General features: G+C 33.3%; 1 protein-coding gene across 10 annotated transcripts in view; it reads left to right on the plus strand.

The window, feature by feature from the left end:
- The window catches only part of VPS13B (vacuolar protein sorting 13 homolog B), an 805,800-nt gene that overhangs the window by 357,112 nt on the left and 429,514 nt on the right, over window positions 1-19,174 (plus strand). For all 10 annotated transcript variants that reach the window (XM_081258369.1, XM_081258366.1, XM_081258373.1 and 7 more), the window contains one exon: window positions 4,482-4,716. In XM_081258369.1, the coding sequence (XP_081114495.1) occupies window positions 4,482-4,716 (235 nt within the window). The remainder of the gene's footprint in view (window positions 1-4,481; window positions 4,717-19,174) is intronic.

Here is a 19,174-nt window from a genome sequence, read left to right on the forward strand (position 1 = left end):
AATTTTTTTCATGTCTTCCCTTGACAAGTATCTATGGGAAAAGTGTGGAGATTTGTAACACTCACTGTGGAAAAGAAGACAAGGTGCACTTTTGAGGTTTTTAACTAATGCCCTAACTTGTATATATTTAGATTTCTACAAAATGAGAAGATATCCCAAATATTTTCATAATGTATTGAGAATTTATAGAATAAGAAAACAATTTGGGCTGTAGCTTATTTATGTTTCATAGTGCAAATATAATACTACTTATTTTGTTGGCCTCTGTATGCATAGATAGCTAAACAATAAGCAACAGCATTTTAAAATAAAAGTATTGTGAACATCTTTTATAAATCCATGAGAACTAATATATGAATCTAGTGTATAGTAGATATTTAGTGTATGTTCATTGACTTTATTTAGTGAACATTTAGGTGGCAGTTAATATGTTACATCTTTATATCAAAGCTGAGTTCCCTCCTTTACAGATGAAGATTCTGAAGTCATGGAAGGACTAAATAACTTGTCAAAGGTTCCACAGCTGGTGATGAACCCATCTGGCTGACAAGTCAATTTTATTAATTACTAGGTGTCTCTGTGAAATGAAATGATGAACAACATGCATTAAACAGTTATTTTAATTAACATCAATATCTGGTGCTAATAAAAATAATTGTGTTCACTTATTTAACAATTATTTAATAGCTAGTATATGCTAGGCGCTGTACTATGTACTGAGACTGTAGCATGAACAAAATAAGCACAGTGTCTGACATTATAGACTTTATTATGCTCCAGTGAAAATTATGTAAGGCTATTAGTATTTTAAAATCTTCTTGTTTCAAGTTTCTTAAATGCTGGGACTATGTCTTTAGTCTCTGTTTTCCTGACTTCCAGCTCAGTTAATGGTGGATGTTAAAGAATGCATGAATAAAAGAAAGAAAAAGTGAATAAAAATACAACCCGCAATGTTTCTTCACTTTTATTTTTTATTTGAAACTGTTTCCTGAGGAGTAAAATGCATTCATGCAGAGAACATTTCATTCTGTAGAAATTTTCTAACTATAATTATCACTAAAGTTTCAAGGGTTGTTTTTTTTTTTTTAATAAATTTATTTCTTTATTTATTTTTGGCTGCGTTGGGTCTTCATTGCTGTGTGCGGGCTTTCTCTACTTGTGGTGAGCGGGAGCTACTCTTTGTTGAGGTGTGCGGACTTCTCATTGCGGTGGCTTCTCGTTGTGGAGCAGGGCTCTAGGCGCGTGGGCTTCAGTAGTTGTGGCTTGCGGGCTCAGTAGTTGTGGCTTGCGGGCTCTAGAGCGCAGGCTCAGTAGTTGTGACGCACAGGCTTAGTTGCTCTGCAGCATGTGGTATCTTCCCGGACCAGAGATCGAACCTATGTCCCCTGCATTGGCAGGCGGATTCTTAACCACTGTGCCATGAGGGAAGTCCAAGTTTCAAGTTTTGAAGAAAGGAAAACATGTTATTTGGGAAATAGGAGCATTATTTAAAAGGGCAGAAAATATGGTGTGACATTTTAAAGCATTTATATAAAGTTATTCTATATAATGGACAGTGGGCTAATTAAAATGCTTATTAGGTTAATGTATAAATGAAACCTGTCTTAGTCTCTTCTTTTTAACTCAGTTATGGTCACAATTATAGAGCACACAAATTAGAAAAATCAAAGTTTACCAAACCTTACTTATGGAGGATGAGGGTACAAATGGCATATATCTTTTCAAACAGCACTTGAAACTTCAGAAAAAACGGAACTTGGAACTTAAGAAAAAATGCATGACAATCATTTCATTTATTAAAATAATACCGAATAATTTCTACTTTATTGGTTTATCCTCAGCATATGATACTTAGATATGTAGCCCTTGACCTAATAGGAATCAAAATAGAGGTGGTTCTACTTCAAGAATTTGTAATAATCCCTTCACTTTAACACATGAATGTGTTCAATATTGGCAAAAGAACATGTTGCTACCAAAACTGAAATAAGATCCTTGAAACAGAAAGGATGTTGCCATGGAAAAATGAAGTAACACTCAGTGCAGCTGTGATGCATTAATGAATAGGATATTTTTTTAAAAGATCATTTGTGTTTGGTGTGGCTCAGAGGGTCCCAACCAGATGGTTTCCATGAACATGATCTGACCCCCGGTTTGAGGACTTCTTACTGGCAGATTACTTCATTCGCTTTCCCTTGGATTGTCAGATCCTTACATTAATACAAAATTTACTGCTGCAGATTTATATTCACTTACATAAATCACTCAACATTTTACATTAAAACCACAATTTTAGACATACAGTTTAACAGTTATTTTAAAAGTGTAAAAAGATTTATGTGATAGCTTTAGTATACATAATAGATGTAACATTATAATAAGTTTGAACAATTTGGATTATGTATATGTTTTAGTTCTTATCATTAAAAGAATCCCCACAATATACATCATTTTTTAGAAAGTTTATTTTTTACAGTTGTTTTGTATGTCAGGCTAACATACTGTTGATTCTGTATGCATTGCTCAGGTTGTTTTAATTTGATTAAATAAATTATTTCCAAATTAGTGGAAATTTGGAATATATTGTGATTTTGGAAATTTTGGCACAATTTAAATTTGTTTCTCAGGACATCTATGTATAAATCTGTGTACGGCGGCATATTAAACTAATTATCTCACATTGTTGGAAGCATTTTTCAACATAGCATCAATATCTAACACAGAGACTTCCCTGGTGGTCCAGTGGCTAAGACTCCGTACTCCCAATGCAAGGGGCCCAGGTTTCATTGCTGGTCAGGGAACTAGATCCCACGTGCCGCAACTAAGAATTCGCGTATGCTTCAACTAAAAGATATCACATGCTGCAATGAAGATCCCGCATGCCGCAACTAAGACCCGGCACAGCCAAATAAATTAAATAAATAAATAAATATTTTTAAAAAAATCTAACATAAAGTGTTAAACACTGACCCTTCATTGTTTGACCTTAAAACCATAATTAATATAGGAGAATATGCTGTCAGTGTGCCACTTTTAACTTGTGCACTTTAACATCACTAATGCAGTTATATATTTTAAAACATAAATGTAATACATCTGAGACAATATACACTTCTATTACAGAAGTTAAAAATGTTGTGATCTTAAATCGACAGTGAACTGGTTAACCATATACATGCTTAAATTAAGCTACAAGATAAAATTCTAAAACTAAAAAATCTCATACTTCATGAACGAATGTACTTTTTTTTTTGCAAAATTTTACTCATATTTTTCTTCACTGAGTTCATCAGTTTGTCCATGCACAGAAATATTGAAGGGAAGATGAGTAAGTGTACTTAACTTGTAAGACTGGCAAATTATTTATCATATCAAGGAATTCCAGACCTGTTACATATCATGCTCTCACTAAGGAATATATTAACCCCAAGAGAAGGTATATTACTTTATTCTTAGTTATCCTTTGTAAAATATGATCTCTTTGTTATTTTAAGTTGCTAGACTTAGTTGCTATCCAAACATTTTTCAAGCAAACAAATTTTAGTTTTTATTAGATAATACTTTTGTATGCCTTTGTATGCCAAATATTTTATAGAAAATTAAAGGTTATATTTTGTATTTTCTTAAAAATAATTTAAGTATGGTAGGCTGTTTGGGCAGTTCACTAACCAGGTACAGAATATTACCTTGTATGAGAGTCACCTAAGACTAATAAGCTTTAACTTACATTGCTTTTGAATTAAAAACTCATGATGTATTTAATTTTTTATTTGGTCTTGCTTAGTCTTACTTTAACTCCTTTAGGCCCTGGCAACCTAAGTAACTACACTGGGGATAGGGGAACATAAAAATTTCACTTGAAAGCATAATTTAGGTAATAAGTTGAAGTATGATAAAAGTAAGGAATAACACTCTGATTTTTAAAGTCTCCTGAATTTTTTTCATTACTATATGTTATAAACATGTTCTCCTTTAATGTTTGTCTAGAGATGTAATCTGAACATTTAAAATATTCTTTTCTTAAATTTCAGTATGTGAAGTAAGGGACAAATTCACATAGATATATCTGTTTGTGGTTTTTTATTTTTTAAAGTAAGAGCAATAAAATGCTAGTCCGTTCTAAGGCCTTAGCTGGTGTTAACAAAATGTAATGAACTGCAAAAAAAGGAGGATTTTCTCACCTTTTTTTGCCAGCACATTTTCTAACTCAATCATGTTTCTTGGAAGGAACTGTGGAAAGGCAGATGTGTTTTCATTTCATGTCACTGTGCTCTTTTGATCAAATTTATAGCAAGAAACAATACCTTTTCAAGTGTTTGTTGTATTCTTTAGTGAAAGTAACTCATAAAGACATAAGTATGGGGCATTTTCTTTTTTTTTGGCTTGTCTGTGTATTCTGGTAAAGATATTAAATGTTTGAGGATACATTTACTCTCAAATTTAGTCTGATCCAGATATTTTGATTCTGCTTTTCTTTCTAGCTTGAAGTACAATCTTGTTGTGTGTTCATCCCAAGTGATAGCTTGCCTTCCCCAAGTACAATTGTATCTGGTGACATTCCTGGAACAGTAAGAAGTTGGTACCATGGACAAACCAGCATGCCAGGAACACTTGTCCTCTGTTTGCCTCAAATAAAGATTGTTAGTGCTGGCCACAAGTATATGGAACCTCTGCAGGAGATTCCTTTTGTCATCCCACGACCCATCCTTGAAGAAGGTACTTTTTTAAAATAGTCTTCCTATGGTTATTATACTATGGTTATTATATTTTATACTGATATTTTTAGTTTTACTGCTTTTTTTTTTAATGCCAGTGCATTCTGAATCAGTCTTCTCATTGAAAGAACTGCATGGAAATGAACGAAGTGATCTACAAAGTAGATCTACAAAGAGAGATATACAAAGTGAATGAACTAAGTGATGATGTTTATTGATAGCCACACCTTTTATATATATGGAGACTATATATATATATATATATATATATGTATATATGGAGACTATCTACAAAAGATCATATAGAATACAGTATAATCACTGAAATGCTAAACATAGATAAAATTAACTTGAGAAGAAAGTTGGTTTCAGATGTTTGCATTAGGCTGAACTAAGAATTATAAGTAGGTTGATTTTAATTTAAGCCACTTGACTTATGAATGGATGCATCATAAATATATAATCAAATGAATACATTATTTACAGCAAGCATGATGTATTTCTAGATTACTCATTTATTTAAATAAAGTAGATAATTGTGTGATGATTGGAGCCATGGATCTTTCTTCAGTAAATACTTGATTTCTGATGTTTCAGTGTTTTCAGTTGCAGGTTCATACCCTTTTGAACTTTGATGTATTCATTTCAAACTGTGTGAACCTGGAGAAGTTTTGAGTCACAAAGTAAATAATGTGAATCTATATTTTAATAACAAGCCTCAGATTTTTTGACAGTGCTAAATAGGTCAACACCTTGTTCATATTATTAGGATGTAAGTGTCTGAATCCTGATATCGTTCAGATTACCACAGTACTGTTATTGAAAAGCAGGTACAGTTTGCAATTTTTGATTTTGACTTAATGTCGATTTCTCTCTCCTTTTCTCTATTGAAATTTCCATTGAAATCTAGTTTTCGTAGGTTTATCAAAAGTAAGCATGATTTTACTGGCAGAAATTAATGTTGGTACTTAATGATGTGAATACCATTATCATAAAATCATAGAATTGTGAGAGTTAGAAGGGACTTCTTTAGAGTTCTTCTTAAGTGCTCTTTGTCTTGATAATTTCTCTAGCATATTGGACATAGCCGTTCTTTGTTATTTGTTTTTGGTTATAGGGAATTCCTTATTATCACAATAGCTATTACATGTCATATCAAAGATATGCTAGACTGAAGTGAGCTCATAAAGCTCATAAAGTGAGCTGGGAGTGCTTCCTCCTTTTTTTTTAATTTTAACTCTGGAATAATTTTTGTAAGATTAAAATGATTTGTACCTTGATTTTTTGTTAAAACTCATTGATAAAATTCACATATTGTAAAATTCTTCCTTTTAAAGTATACAGTTAGATGATTTTTAGTGTATTTACAATTTTTATGCAACCATCACCATAAAACTTTAGAATAGTTTTATCACCCTAAAAAGAATTGGTATATCATTAGCACCTACTCCTCTTTCTCCCTTCCCCCCAGACCCTACGAACCACTTGTCTTTCTATCCCTATGAATTTGCTTCTTCTAGACATTTCATATGAATGAAATAACAAAATTTGTGGTCTTTTGTGACTGGCTTCTTTCACTTACTATTATAAGTGGTAAGTGAAAGAAGCCATCTTTCACTTCTTTCATAGAACCATTGTTATAGTATGTATGTTTTCATTCCTTTTTATGGCTGAATAATAATTCATTTTATGGATATACCACATTTTATTTATTCATTGATTACTTGATGGACATTTGGGTTGTTTCCACTTTTTGGCTATTATGAATAATGCTGCTATGTTCATTCTTGTACACTGTTTTTCATGGACATATGTTTTAATTTCTATTAGATATGTATAGTAGAATTGTTGGGTCATTTGGTAACTCTGTGTTTAGCTTTTGAGGAATTGACAGACTGTTTTTCGAAATATCTGTGCCATTTTACAATCCCACATCAATGAATGAAGGTTCTAATTTATTCACATATTTTTATGTGGAAGTATAGTTGATTTACAATATTAATTTATCCATATCTGTGTCACCACTTATTATTGTTGTCTTGTTATTGTCTTATTGGTTCTAGCCTTCTCAGTGGGTGGGAAGTGGTATCTAGTGGTGTTGATTTTCATTTCCGTAATGTCTAATGATGTTGAGCATCTTTTCATGTGCTCAGTGGCCATTTGTAGATCTTGTTCTGTATTTTCTTCTTCTATTAAAATCCTTTCTTTTTTAAAAAAATATTTTAAAATTTATTTTGGCTGCACTGGGTCTTAGTTGCAGCATGTGGGACCTTCGTTGTGGTATGCAGGATTTTCAGTTGCGGCATGCAGGCTTCTTACTTGCGGCATGCAGACTCTTTAGTGGCAGCATGTGAACTCTTAGTTGTGGCATGTGGACTTCTTAGTTGCAGCATGTATGCAGGATCTAGTTCCCCGACCAGGGATCAAACCCGGGCCCCCTGCACTGGGAGCACGGAGTCTTACCCACTGGACCACGAGGGAAGTCCCTTTTCAGATCCTTTGCCTACTTTTTAGTTGGGTTATTTGTCTCTTTATTGTTGAGTTGTAAGAGTTCTTTATATATTCTGATATTAGACCTTTATTAGATATGTGATTTGCAAATATTATCTCCCATTTCTCCCATCCTCCATTTCTCCTGTTATCTGTTCACTATCTTGTTTGAATTTATTTAACTGTTTAAATAACAGTTTTTTTCCTTTATACTGCAATATATGTTAATTCCTTTTTTCTCCTGCTATATTGGAAATTATTCCTTAACTGTTTTTTCTTTCAATCTTAGAAATTAACACCCTTTCCTCAAAGTCAACTCTGATCCTAGAAATATTAAGCTGCATATTTAATTTATTAAATTATGCATTAAATCAAGTTATTTGCTCCTGAACAACACACAGGTCTTAAAATACTTTTAATTCAATCATCCTCTCTGGATTAATGGGTTATCACTTAAAAAAATAATTGCTTATATTTATTGCATATATATAATCAGTGCAGGGTTTGGAAAATTTATTTAGTAAGGAGCCAGATAGTAAATATTTTCAGTTTTACCAGTTATGTGGTCTTGCTGCAGCTACTCAACTCTGCTTTGGAGTGCAGAAGCAGCCGTAGGCAATATGTCGATGAACTGACATGACTGTGTTTCTTTGAAACTTGATTTACAAAATCTGATAGCCAGATTTGGTCATGGGCCATGTTTGTGGACTCCTATACTAGTGCCTTACTAGACATTCCTCTTACAATTCAGTCCTTTATTCTAACTCAGATCATTTTCCTTTTGCCTTTTTGTGATGATATGTTGTTAGCAAACTTAATTTTGTTTGTTTGAAAGTGTCTTTATTTTGCCCTCCTTTTTGAAAGATATATTGCTGGTTATATAACTTCTTTGTTGGTAGTTATTTTTGTCTGACCCATTAAAAATTCCGTTGTGCTGACTCTTGCTTTTCATTGTCCTATTGACAATGAAAATATTTATCTGCAATGTCCACTTGCAGTTTGTGTTTCTTTGAAGGTATTTTGTCCTTCCTCTCTGGCAGCTTTCAGAATTTTTTAAATCTTTGTGTTTTAAAGTTTTAGTGTTGGTGTCTTTTATGAGTTCTGCAAGTTTTCTGGCATAATCTCTTCAGATATTGCCTGTGCCTTTTTCTTTCTTATATATATTTTAGAATTCTTCACATTTTTACTCTTTTATTCTTGTCTCTTCCTTGTACTTTTATATTTTTTCTCTTTGACTTGCTGACCTGCATTCTCAGTAATTTCTTTAATTTGATCCTCCATTTCATTAATTTTTTAAAGCTGGGTCTAATATGCTGTTAAACAGTTATTCATTGAATTTTTTGAAAAAACTTTTATAGAATTCAAATATATCATATAGAAAACTGCTCAACTCTTAGTTTACAGCTTGATACATTTTATAATAAACCTACCCCTGTTGCCTACATCTGAATCAAGATCAAAAATATTACCAACACCCAGGAGATCTTCTCTAGTTCCTTGCGAGCCTCTCTTTCTTCAGATTCAAACTGCATCCTGACATCTAAAACCATAAATTAATTTACCCATTTTTGAACTTTGTAACACTTTATTGAATTTAAATTTTTACTTATGATATTCTTTTCATTTTGATTGATTTTTAAAACTCCTTTTTATTCATAATTTTCAAGGCTTCCTTGTGTTTCTTGATACATGAATCATTTATTTTATATTATTGTCTAATTCCTGCCTACTCTTCCCTACTAGGCCTAGTATTCCTTGTGCATTCTTTGTTCTTTTTTATAGGGAGAGAGGTTATTTATTTTCTTTGGAAATTTGTCTATAGAATTTTTTTGAAGAGTAGCCAAAAGATTCCTCCTATGCATACTTGAATTTACTTCTGATACATTGGGAGTATTACCAGTTCAGGAACACTTGAAACTAAATTCCTTGTTAGAGGTTTTTTTGCCACTCATATAATAAAATTTTGAGTTAGAACTTACAGGATTGGCTGTGGTTATCAGTATTTTTCTTACTCTGTTCAAAGTTCAGTTTTCTGGGAGAGTTTTAGTTGGGTCATGTAGAGAGCAGAAAAATGGGGCAGTTTTATTTCTAGTCTACCCTAACATTAGTATCGTAGTCATTTGCATACAAGCCTTGTGTCCTGTTAAGTTCTACACTACAAATTGGCCTAGGGCTTTGTCTTTAATCAGCCTTACTTGTGAACAAGGATGTTCAATTTCACCAGTTTTGAAATGCCTCAAGTGATTTGTTTACCTCTGAGTTTCTGGCTTCTCTCATTCCCTGGCATTAATAATCTTTACTTTTTGGAGAAACTCATTAATGATTTTAAGGAGATATTGTGTGTGTGCATGTGTGTGTTTGTGTGTGTAAACAAATATAAGTTTTAATCATAGTATGTGTTACATATAAACATTTTATAAATACATTCATCATTTTCATTTGTTTTTAGTGCAAGTGTCATTCAGGGAATGAAATCTACCATTGTTTCTGGAAATAGAATCCCCCAGTGAGGTTAAAGATGTTGTAGCCCCCCCTTAATGGATTTTATGAAAGGGCTGATGTGTACTACCATACTATTTGTTATCTCTTCAATACTCATTTCAAATCCCTCTTACTCCTGCAGTGCTCCTGCCAACTTCAACTGTTTGTCCTTTTCATGTGATAAATTGTTTTATTCTTACCTTGTTTTTCCAATATATTATGAATGTCTTAAGAACTACAGAAGTCTCCATCTTTAAAGCGTAAGATGTTATTATATTCTCTGATTTTTTTTCTAGAACTGAGTTAGAATCTTAGTTTATTTTCAACTTTTAAAAATATCATATACCAGATGGAGAGGACTAGAATCAAATAGAAACTTCTAAAGTCTATTTTTCATACTCCCTAGGAGACTATAGAGTGACTATATAATCAACATTGAAACCTAAATTTTACTTTAGGTTTCAGTTTTTTAACCACCAGGTTATTCTCATTGGCCAAACCTACCTTGAGGAAAGGAGATTATTTCAAGATATTTAAAACTTCTTCAGGCATTAAAAAAACGGTAGATATTAACTTATGAAAGACCATAAGTATATATTTTTTCTTCATTTTAAATGTTGTTTTGTAAAAATATTTGAGTATAACCCTTTGATGCATACATGTAAAAAGTAGTTTACTCTTTATCTTTATACCTGTGCATAGATTGAGAAAGAATCTGGAGGTCTGTTCACTTTCAGTTTTCAACTGGTCCTCCTGGTTTCAGTGTCATTCCGCATTCTCTTTTTCAAACATATTTGAGTATTGGAACCTGTTGAAGGATGGTTGTCATGAATCAGATTAATCCTTTATGGTTTATCTCTCTGGGCCTCAGTCAGTCACTTGCTATTTATCTATTATATTTATATGTTTAAAATTTTCATGATATTACTTATCAGCTGTTTTGTCCTCTCCTATTTTCATCCTCATTTTGATTTATAATGCTTTTTTTCTCTCTCAGTGTCATTTTGCTGGTTTCAGAATGGAGATAAATATTTTCAGTCATTCATGATCAACCAAATATGCAATGTATCTAAATCTATACCACCTTCTGATTGTGCTTCTTTCTAGTCTCCTTCTCCAATACTATTATTGTTTTATGTTCAACTCATTTTTGTTCAGTAAATGTTTTTTGATAATTGTAGATGATGGATTTGGTGGGGGTCTGAGAGGGCATGGGCTCAGAGGAAGATAGGAAAATTGGAGGCAAGGAGATTAGATATTACATCTAGGTATTATAGTTGTCTGGAAACATGACTGTCAGAACCAGAATGGTGGTGATAGGGATGGAGAAAATGGGAAAGAATAGAGAAATAGTTAACAAAAAAACTGGCAAAACTTTGTGACTGGATTAGTTATAGATAGTGAAAGAGAAGTAAATGTGTAGAATAACTCCATGGTTCCTAGCTTGGATGTCTGTGTAGACGTTTATATGGTTAATATTATGATTACAAATAAAGAAAGAGGTTTAGTTTTGGGTGTGGAAGATGGGAAGGATGAATTTAGGTTGGCACATACTGTAGAGTGTTTGTGGGACATTCAGGTAAATATATCTAATAAGCTGTTGCATATATGGGTCTAGACCTCAAAAGAGGAATCACTGTTAGAGATACACAATGTGATAGCAGGGAAAACCATGAAAAAAGATGTGATCACCTGAAATCACTTATGTAGAGACAAGTATAATCCAGATAGAAAAAGGGGGGAACACTAATGTTCACTGGCCGAAAAGGAAAAAAAATAATCTATGTTGAAAACTGCGAATAAGGTAAGTACGGAAAAACCCATGAGGCAGTAGTGTCATGGAAGACACACAATCTAGTCATTTAAATGTAGCAGAGATGCCCAATAAGATAAGGACTAAAAGTTGTGAAAGGGATTTGACAATTTTGGGTGATTGGTTTCTCTTATCACAGTACTTTCAGAGGAATAGTGTTAATGCAGATCAGATGATGGTGCCTTAAGGACTGAACAGAAAGTGAAAAATTGATATAACAAATTTCCAATGTCTTTAAAAAATATTTGAGAAAGATGGAAAAGAGAGATGGTATTTAGACGTATATATACCTTGATATCCTTTGGTTGTACACAACAGAAACCAAGTTAGGATAATTTAAGCAAAAATGGAACTTAATGACACATTGTCTGTATTCTACTGTAGGAAACAACTTTGAATTTTTAGTTAAAATTTTGATATTTCACCATTTGACCCTGGTGGACCATGTTTTCAATTAAAACTTTCTTTACCTTTTATTTTTTTTAACTTGGATTTATAACTCCTGTGAAGTTATTTTTCTCTTGCTCTTTGTCTTTGGTGTTGCTTGGTTATCATTCTGGAGTTCTAAATTTCTATTAAAACCTTAATTTTTGAATCTAGTTGTTTAGATTCAAAATACAGTGATCTAGTCATTATGATATGAACAAAATGAAAAAAAACCCTTTAGCATTACAAAGATGATCAATAGGATGAACAAAAGGGTTCTCATTTTATAGATTTGAGCCTTCTTCTATACTGAACTTGGACTTCAAAGTTCAAAATGAGGAACTGTTTGTTGAAATGTGTCATCTGATTTCAGTTGCCATGGGAAGGGAGAGATGATCGCTAATATAGCCAGATCCAATCTATGTAGGGTGTGTGGGTCAAAATCAACATCTTGAATTTCATTAGAGAGCATTTGCAGTGAGGCTTGCAGATGTAATTTGCTACATCTAGCTCACACCTCTGAGCAGATGGGTTTCTACCCTGTGCCTAGCAGAGGTTTGTTTTTCCTTTTTTGAAAGAGTTGCCTGTGACTTTAATAAAATACTTTGACAGAGTTGGAAAGTAAAGATCATTTATAAATTAAAACTCTGCTATTGTTGGATTTAATGAGTTTTAATAGAAACTGATGTGAAAATTGTTGAGCATCTATGAAAAACATGAGGGCTATTTTTTCCATGTAATTCTGGTCACCTTAGTTGTTCATATGTATTGTTACAGTATAGATATTTTTTAAATATCATAGTTTGATAATCATAATTTCCACTTGTTCTGAAAGATGATGATGTACTATTGCAGTAGTTTTTTTCCCAGCTTTACTCAGTGTCTTTGACTTTAATTCTTAAACCGTATATAAATGAGATTGCCTGGGTAAAAGAGGAAGCTCAGAAAAGAGCTTTAGATTTGTTCTTGATGGTGTTGTTTTTAAATAAATTTCTTGGAAGCCATCATACATGTATAACAAATGAAGTTAAGCTGTTGGACTGCCTAAACATATTAATATAATTGCTACAGACATTGTTCTCTTCTCAGTAGCTCGCATTCATCCTGCTCAATCATTTGTTTACCTCTGGGTTCTATGACTTTTAAAGGCTGGAAAAGGAACCTTACTTTATTTATTTCCTGTTAATCAATTTTGCATTTTCCACCCTCCCACACAAACACTTATTTTAAAAACAAAAACCAATATGGCAGATCTAATATCCTGCTCACCTTTTAAAAATAAACTATATAATTTACATTGCCTTAACTATATAATTTACATTACAGATCTAATATCCTGCTCACCTTTTAAAAATAAACTATATAATTTACATTGCCTTAAGATCTTAAAAATATGGTTTTTAAATGATACCAAGGTAGCATTCTAATTATTGGGAATTTTTAAATTCAGATACAGTTGACATATAAAATTATGTAAGTTTAAGGTGTACAGCATGCTGATTTGATACACATATATTGCAATATGATTACCAGTGTGGTGCTAGCTAACATTTCTATCAGGTCACATAATTATCATTTCTTTTTTGTGGTGAGAACATTTAAGATCTAGTCTCTTAGCAACTTTGAAGTGTGTAATATAGTATTGTTGACTGAAAATCACTATGCTGTACATTAGATCTTCAAATCTTGTAGTTGCAAGTTTGCACTCTTTAGCAATATCTCTCCAATATCCTTACCCTCCAGCCCCTGGTAACCACCATTCTTTTATTTGTCTGAGTTCAGCTTTTATAGATTTCATATACAAGTGATATACAGTAGTTGTCTTTCTCTGTCTGATTTATCTAATTTAGCATAATGTCCTCATTAAAGGAAATTTGGAAAGCAAGTAACATATACAGGAGAAAATAAAAATCACTTGATGATGACCACTTTTTTTAAAATAAAGAAGTGATTTTTTTTTTTTAAGTTTATTTATTTATTTATTTTTGGCTGTGTTGGGTCTTTGTTGCTGCGCACAGGCTTTCTCTAGTTGCGGCGAGCGGCGTCTACTCCTTGTTGTGGTGCGCGGGCTTCTCATTGTGGTGGCTTCTCTTGTTGTGGAGCGTGGGCTCTAGGCACGCGGGTTTCAGTAGTTGTGGCACATGGGCTTAGTAGCTGTGGCTCGCGGGCTCTAGAGCACAGGCTCGGTAGTTGTGGCGCAGGTGCTTTGTTGCTCCACGGCATGTGGGATCTTCACGGACCAGGGCTCGAACCCATCTCCCCTGCATGGGCAGGCAGATTCTTAACCACTGCGCCACCAGGGGAGCCTGATGATAACCACTTTTAACAATTTAGTTTTGTTAATTTCTTCCCATTGTTTTATCTTTCAACTTTTTGTTATCACATATAATACACATATAATAGTCATTATGTATAATGATTATATTCATTATAAAATTAGGATACTAATGCCTGACGAAATTTTCAGTCATGTTTTTTTCTCTTACTGTTTTATCATGAGTGTTTTATATGAAGTTAACGTTTTTTGAATCCATTTCCATCTTAAAGTAAGAGGGTTTAGACTTTCACCATTAAGTACAATGGTAGCTGTGGATTTTTTCATAGATGCCCTTCATGAGGTTGAGAAGGATCCTTTTTATTCTTAGTTTATTGAGACTTTTTATGCTGAGGTGGTTTTGGATTTTATCAAGTGTTTTTTTTGAATCTATTGAGGTGATCATCTGTGTTTTTCCCTTACTGTATGCTATTAATGTGATATATTTCATTAATCAATTTTACATAATTAATTGATTAAACTAATCTTTTTTTTAATTGGAGTATAGTCGCTTTACACTGCTGTGTCAGTTTCAGCTGTAGAGCAAAGTGAGTCAGCCATACATATGCATATATCCTCTCTTTTTTGGATTTCCTTCCCATTTAGGTCACCACAGAGCACCAAGTAGTTTCCTGTGTTATACAGTAGGTTCTCATTAGTTATCTATTTTATACATAGTAGTGTATGTGTGTATGTATATATATATATATATATATATATGTCAATCCCAGTCTCCCAATTCATCCCACCCCCCTCTTTCCCCCAAACTAATCTTGTATTTGGGGATATAGACCATTTGGTTATGGTGCGTCATCTCTTCATATGATACTGAACACGGTTTACCTTTTTATTTTTTTTATCTGTATTCATGAGGGATTTTAGTCTACAGTTTTCTGGCAGTGTCTTTGGTTTTTATATCAGGGTAATGCTGGCCTCATAGAATGAGTTGGGAAGTCTTTTCTCCTCCTCTATTTCTGGAAGGGTTTGTGGAGTATTGGCATTATTTCTTTAAATATTTGATAGAATTCACCAAGTGAAGGCATGTGGAATAGCTGGACTTTTTTTTTAGTGGAAAATTTTTAAATGAATAATTCAGTCTCTTTATTTGTTATAGGTCTGTTCAAATTTTCTATTTCCTTTTTAGTCAGTTTTAATAAATTGTGTCTTTCTCAAAAGTTGTCCCTGAGTCTAAGTTGTCTAACTTGTGGGATATAATAGAGTTGTTCATTGTAAGGGTTGTTGTTTAACCTTTTAAATTTATTTAGGGTTAATAGTAATATTCCTTCTCTAATTCCTGATTTTACTTGTGCCTCCTCTCCTTCTTTGAGGTTAGCCTAGCTAAAGGGTTATCAGGTTGCTGTCTACTCAGAGAACCAAGTTTTAGTTTTGTTGGTTTTTTTCTTATTGTTTTTCAGTTGTGTGTTCTATTCCATTGTGGTCTAGAACATATATGGTATGATTTTAATCCTTTTAAATTTATTAAGAATTGCTTGATGGCCTAGCATATGGTCTGTTTGGGAAAATGTTCCATGTGTGCTTGAATGGTTGTTCTGTAGTAGTTGGGTACAACATTCTATGTATGTCAGGTTGGTTGGTTGATATTGTTGTTCAGTTCTTCTATAACCCTACTGACTTTCTGTCTAGTTATTCCATCAATTGTTGAAAGTACTAGAGTATTGAAATTTTCAAGTATTTTTATTTAGTCATCCATTTTTTATTTAAATTCTGTCAATTTTTGCTTCATAGATTTTGAAGCTCTGTTGTTAGATGCATATGTGCATATATTTGTTATGGATTCCTAAAATATTGATCCTGTTATCATTATGAAATGTCCTTCTCTGCCTGTATAAAACGTATTTTCTTAAGTCTATTTTATCTGTTATTTTTTATAGCTATTCCAACTTTTTTATGGTTATAGTTTTTATGGTATATCTTTTTCATCCTTTTTATTTAAACATAGTTATGTTTTTGAATGCAGGTATTTCTCTTTTAGACAGCATTTAGTTAGATTTTGATTTTTTTGTGCAGTCTGACAATCTCTTATTTTTAAATGGGGGGTTTAGACCATCTATATTTCATGTAATGTTGATGTATTTTAATTAAATTGGTCACTGCCTATTTGTTATCTGTTTGTCTTGTTTTTTGTTCCCTGCTTCTCTTTTAACACCTTCTTTGTTTTAGGTATGTATTTTAGCATATCATTTTTTCATTTCCTCCACTGATTTTTTTTTTACTATGTATTAATTTGTGATGGCTCTAAGGATTATATTATGTTTCTGAATTTATCACACTCCACCTCAGATATATTTTAACTTAATTCTGGTAAATTATGGAAAAATTTTTTGAACATAGTTCTGTTCCCTATTCATTTCTGTTCACACATATATCACACCTCTATGTATCGTAACCCAGCAATACAGTGTTATATTCACTGCTCTGTATAGTCAACTGCCTTTTAAAGTACTTGAGAGGAGAAATGAGAAGTAATACATATATAGAATTTTTCATATTAACCCACTTATTTGTCAGATCCAGCACCCTTCATTTCCTCCCATGGATTTGAATTAGCACCTGAAGGACTTACTTTAGTATTACTCATAAGGCAGCTTTGCTAGCAATGGATTCTCTCAGCCCTTATTTCACCTTAATATTTGTAACATAGTTTTTCTGGATGTAGAGTTCTTCATTGACAATTTATTACTTCCTTTCATGTATCTGAATGTGATTTTCCACTGCCTTCTGAATCGATTATTTCACGTAGAAGTCAACTTTTAAACATATTGATTTTCCACTATATGTGATGAGTTATTTTTCTTTTGCTCCTTTTAAGAACTTCTCTTGTTCTGTAGTTTTCAACAATTGGACTATAATATCTATAGGTATTTGTGTTTCAGTATTCATCCTATTTGAGCTTGGTTGAGCTGCTTGGATGTATATACTAATGTTATTCGTCAGTTTGGAGATTTTTCAGCCATTATTTCTTCAAATATTTTTGTGCTCTTTTCTTTCTTCTCTACTCTGGGCCTTCCATTTTAGGTTAGTACGCTTCAGCTCTCTGAGACTCTGTTAATTTTTTCTTCAATATATTTTTCTTGTTTTTCAGGATGGATACTTTTTTTTTTTTTTACTTTCAGGAATTTTAGACCATTGATTTTATTGTCATGTTTTTGCATAAGCAGTAAATAGGCTAACATTTCAGGTACAGGGTAATTATTCTGGAAAAGCGAGCCATCAAAATCAAGTTTATAGTTAACGGCCTGACATGTTGACAGGAGCTATGTGAAAGTCCCAGAGATGTCTCTGAGTTACTGAAAATGTTAAAGATCAGTGTGCTCTGCAGGCAGGAGAGAGATGCAAAGGTAGACCCCCTCTGGGGAATTCTGTGGAATACAGATATGCTGGGCTAGTTCCCATACAGGCTGATGTGGAGGAGGTTCTGGGAGGGGTAATTTCATGTCCACCATTGCGCCTGTCCCTTCCATTAATGCCACACGACTTCTAAGGACAGTATGTGGCATTAACACGCTTGTTGTTCCAATCTTGGAGTTTTACTCACCTGACAGCAGAATGCACGGGTACAGAAAGTGTATCTACACCATGCTGGAAGTGGGGTTAGTGGGGGGTGGGGACACTGCATTAGATTCCACAGGCCAGTGGGGGATTTAAACACTCACACCTCTAGCTTCTAAGGAAAGCTGCGACTTAAGCCAAATCCTAAGAGTTTATTTAGGCTTTGATTCAAGGACATGATGGCTTTGCCTTCCTAGATGCTCTTTCTAGATGCTCATGACCCCAGTAGGGTCATGTCTTGGATTTGTTGGATGGCTGATGCTGCTCCTCTGTTAGGCCAACAAGGAAAGGCTTATGGTACAGACCTTTACATGGCAGATTGAGTGAGAGTGGTGCCTGCATCCTGGGGAGACCACTGTCTCTGGACTCTGGACAGCTCTTGGTCTGACTGATCTCCCTAGCTACCTCAATGACCCCAAGTGCCCCGCCTGTTTTTCAAGATCCTGATAGCATTGGCTATCCTTATGTGTTTGTATATAATGGGAGATGTTGAATGCTTACTTGAATAGACTTGAACACAATCCCCAAGTACATTTCTTTAGCATGGACATTCTTCTCCCTCCCAGAAGCAGTTGTTTGGGGATTATCTGTTTTGCCTGATTTCCTTTTGGTTTTCTTCCCTAGTCAGATTGGATAATTTCTATTGATCTGTATTTAGGTTCATTGATTGTTTTTTTCTTCTGCCAGCATGAATCTGCTATTGAGCTTCTCTACTAAATTATTCATTTCAGTCATTGTACTTTTCTACTTTAAATTTTGATTTGGATTGGGATTGACATATATACACTAATTTATATAAAATAGATAACTAATAAGTGCTGTATAAAAAATAAATAAAATAAAATTTTGATTTGGTTCTTTTTTGTATTTTCTTTCTCCTTATGAGATTATTGATTCATTGTTTTCATACTTTCCTTGAATTTTAAAAAATCTTTTTCTCTAGTTCTTTGAACACATTTATAATAGCTACATTGTTGTCTTTTGTTATGCTTCATGCAACATCTGTGGGCACATAGAGACAGTTTTTATTGACTGTGGTTTTTTTCCTGAAATAGGGTACACTTTTGTGTTTGCCTAAAATTTTTTAAATATTCAGAATTTTAGGTGTGTGTGTATGTATTCTTCTTTTTCCCTGGAAAGTTGTTGTTCTTTTATGCTAGTTTACTTCTTTGTAAAGTAACTTCCTTGGGCTAAATCTGTTTCTTCCTAACTGTGTGACCACTGATGTCTCAGCTCAGTTTTGTTCTGTTCTTATTATTCTTGGTTTTATTTTTAACCCTGGCTTTTTAGGTATCACCCTTATGTCTTCTTATCTTAGTGGTCAGCCAAAATTGAACAGAGGTAGTTCTCAAATAAGGCTTTTGT

The sequence above is a fragment of the Mesoplodon bidens genome (genome assembly GCF_964165515.1).
Source record: "Mesoplodon bidens genome assembly, chromosome: 16".
Lineage (NCBI taxonomy): Eukaryota > Metazoa > Chordata > Mammalia > Artiodactyla > Ziphiidae > Mesoplodon > Mesoplodon bidens.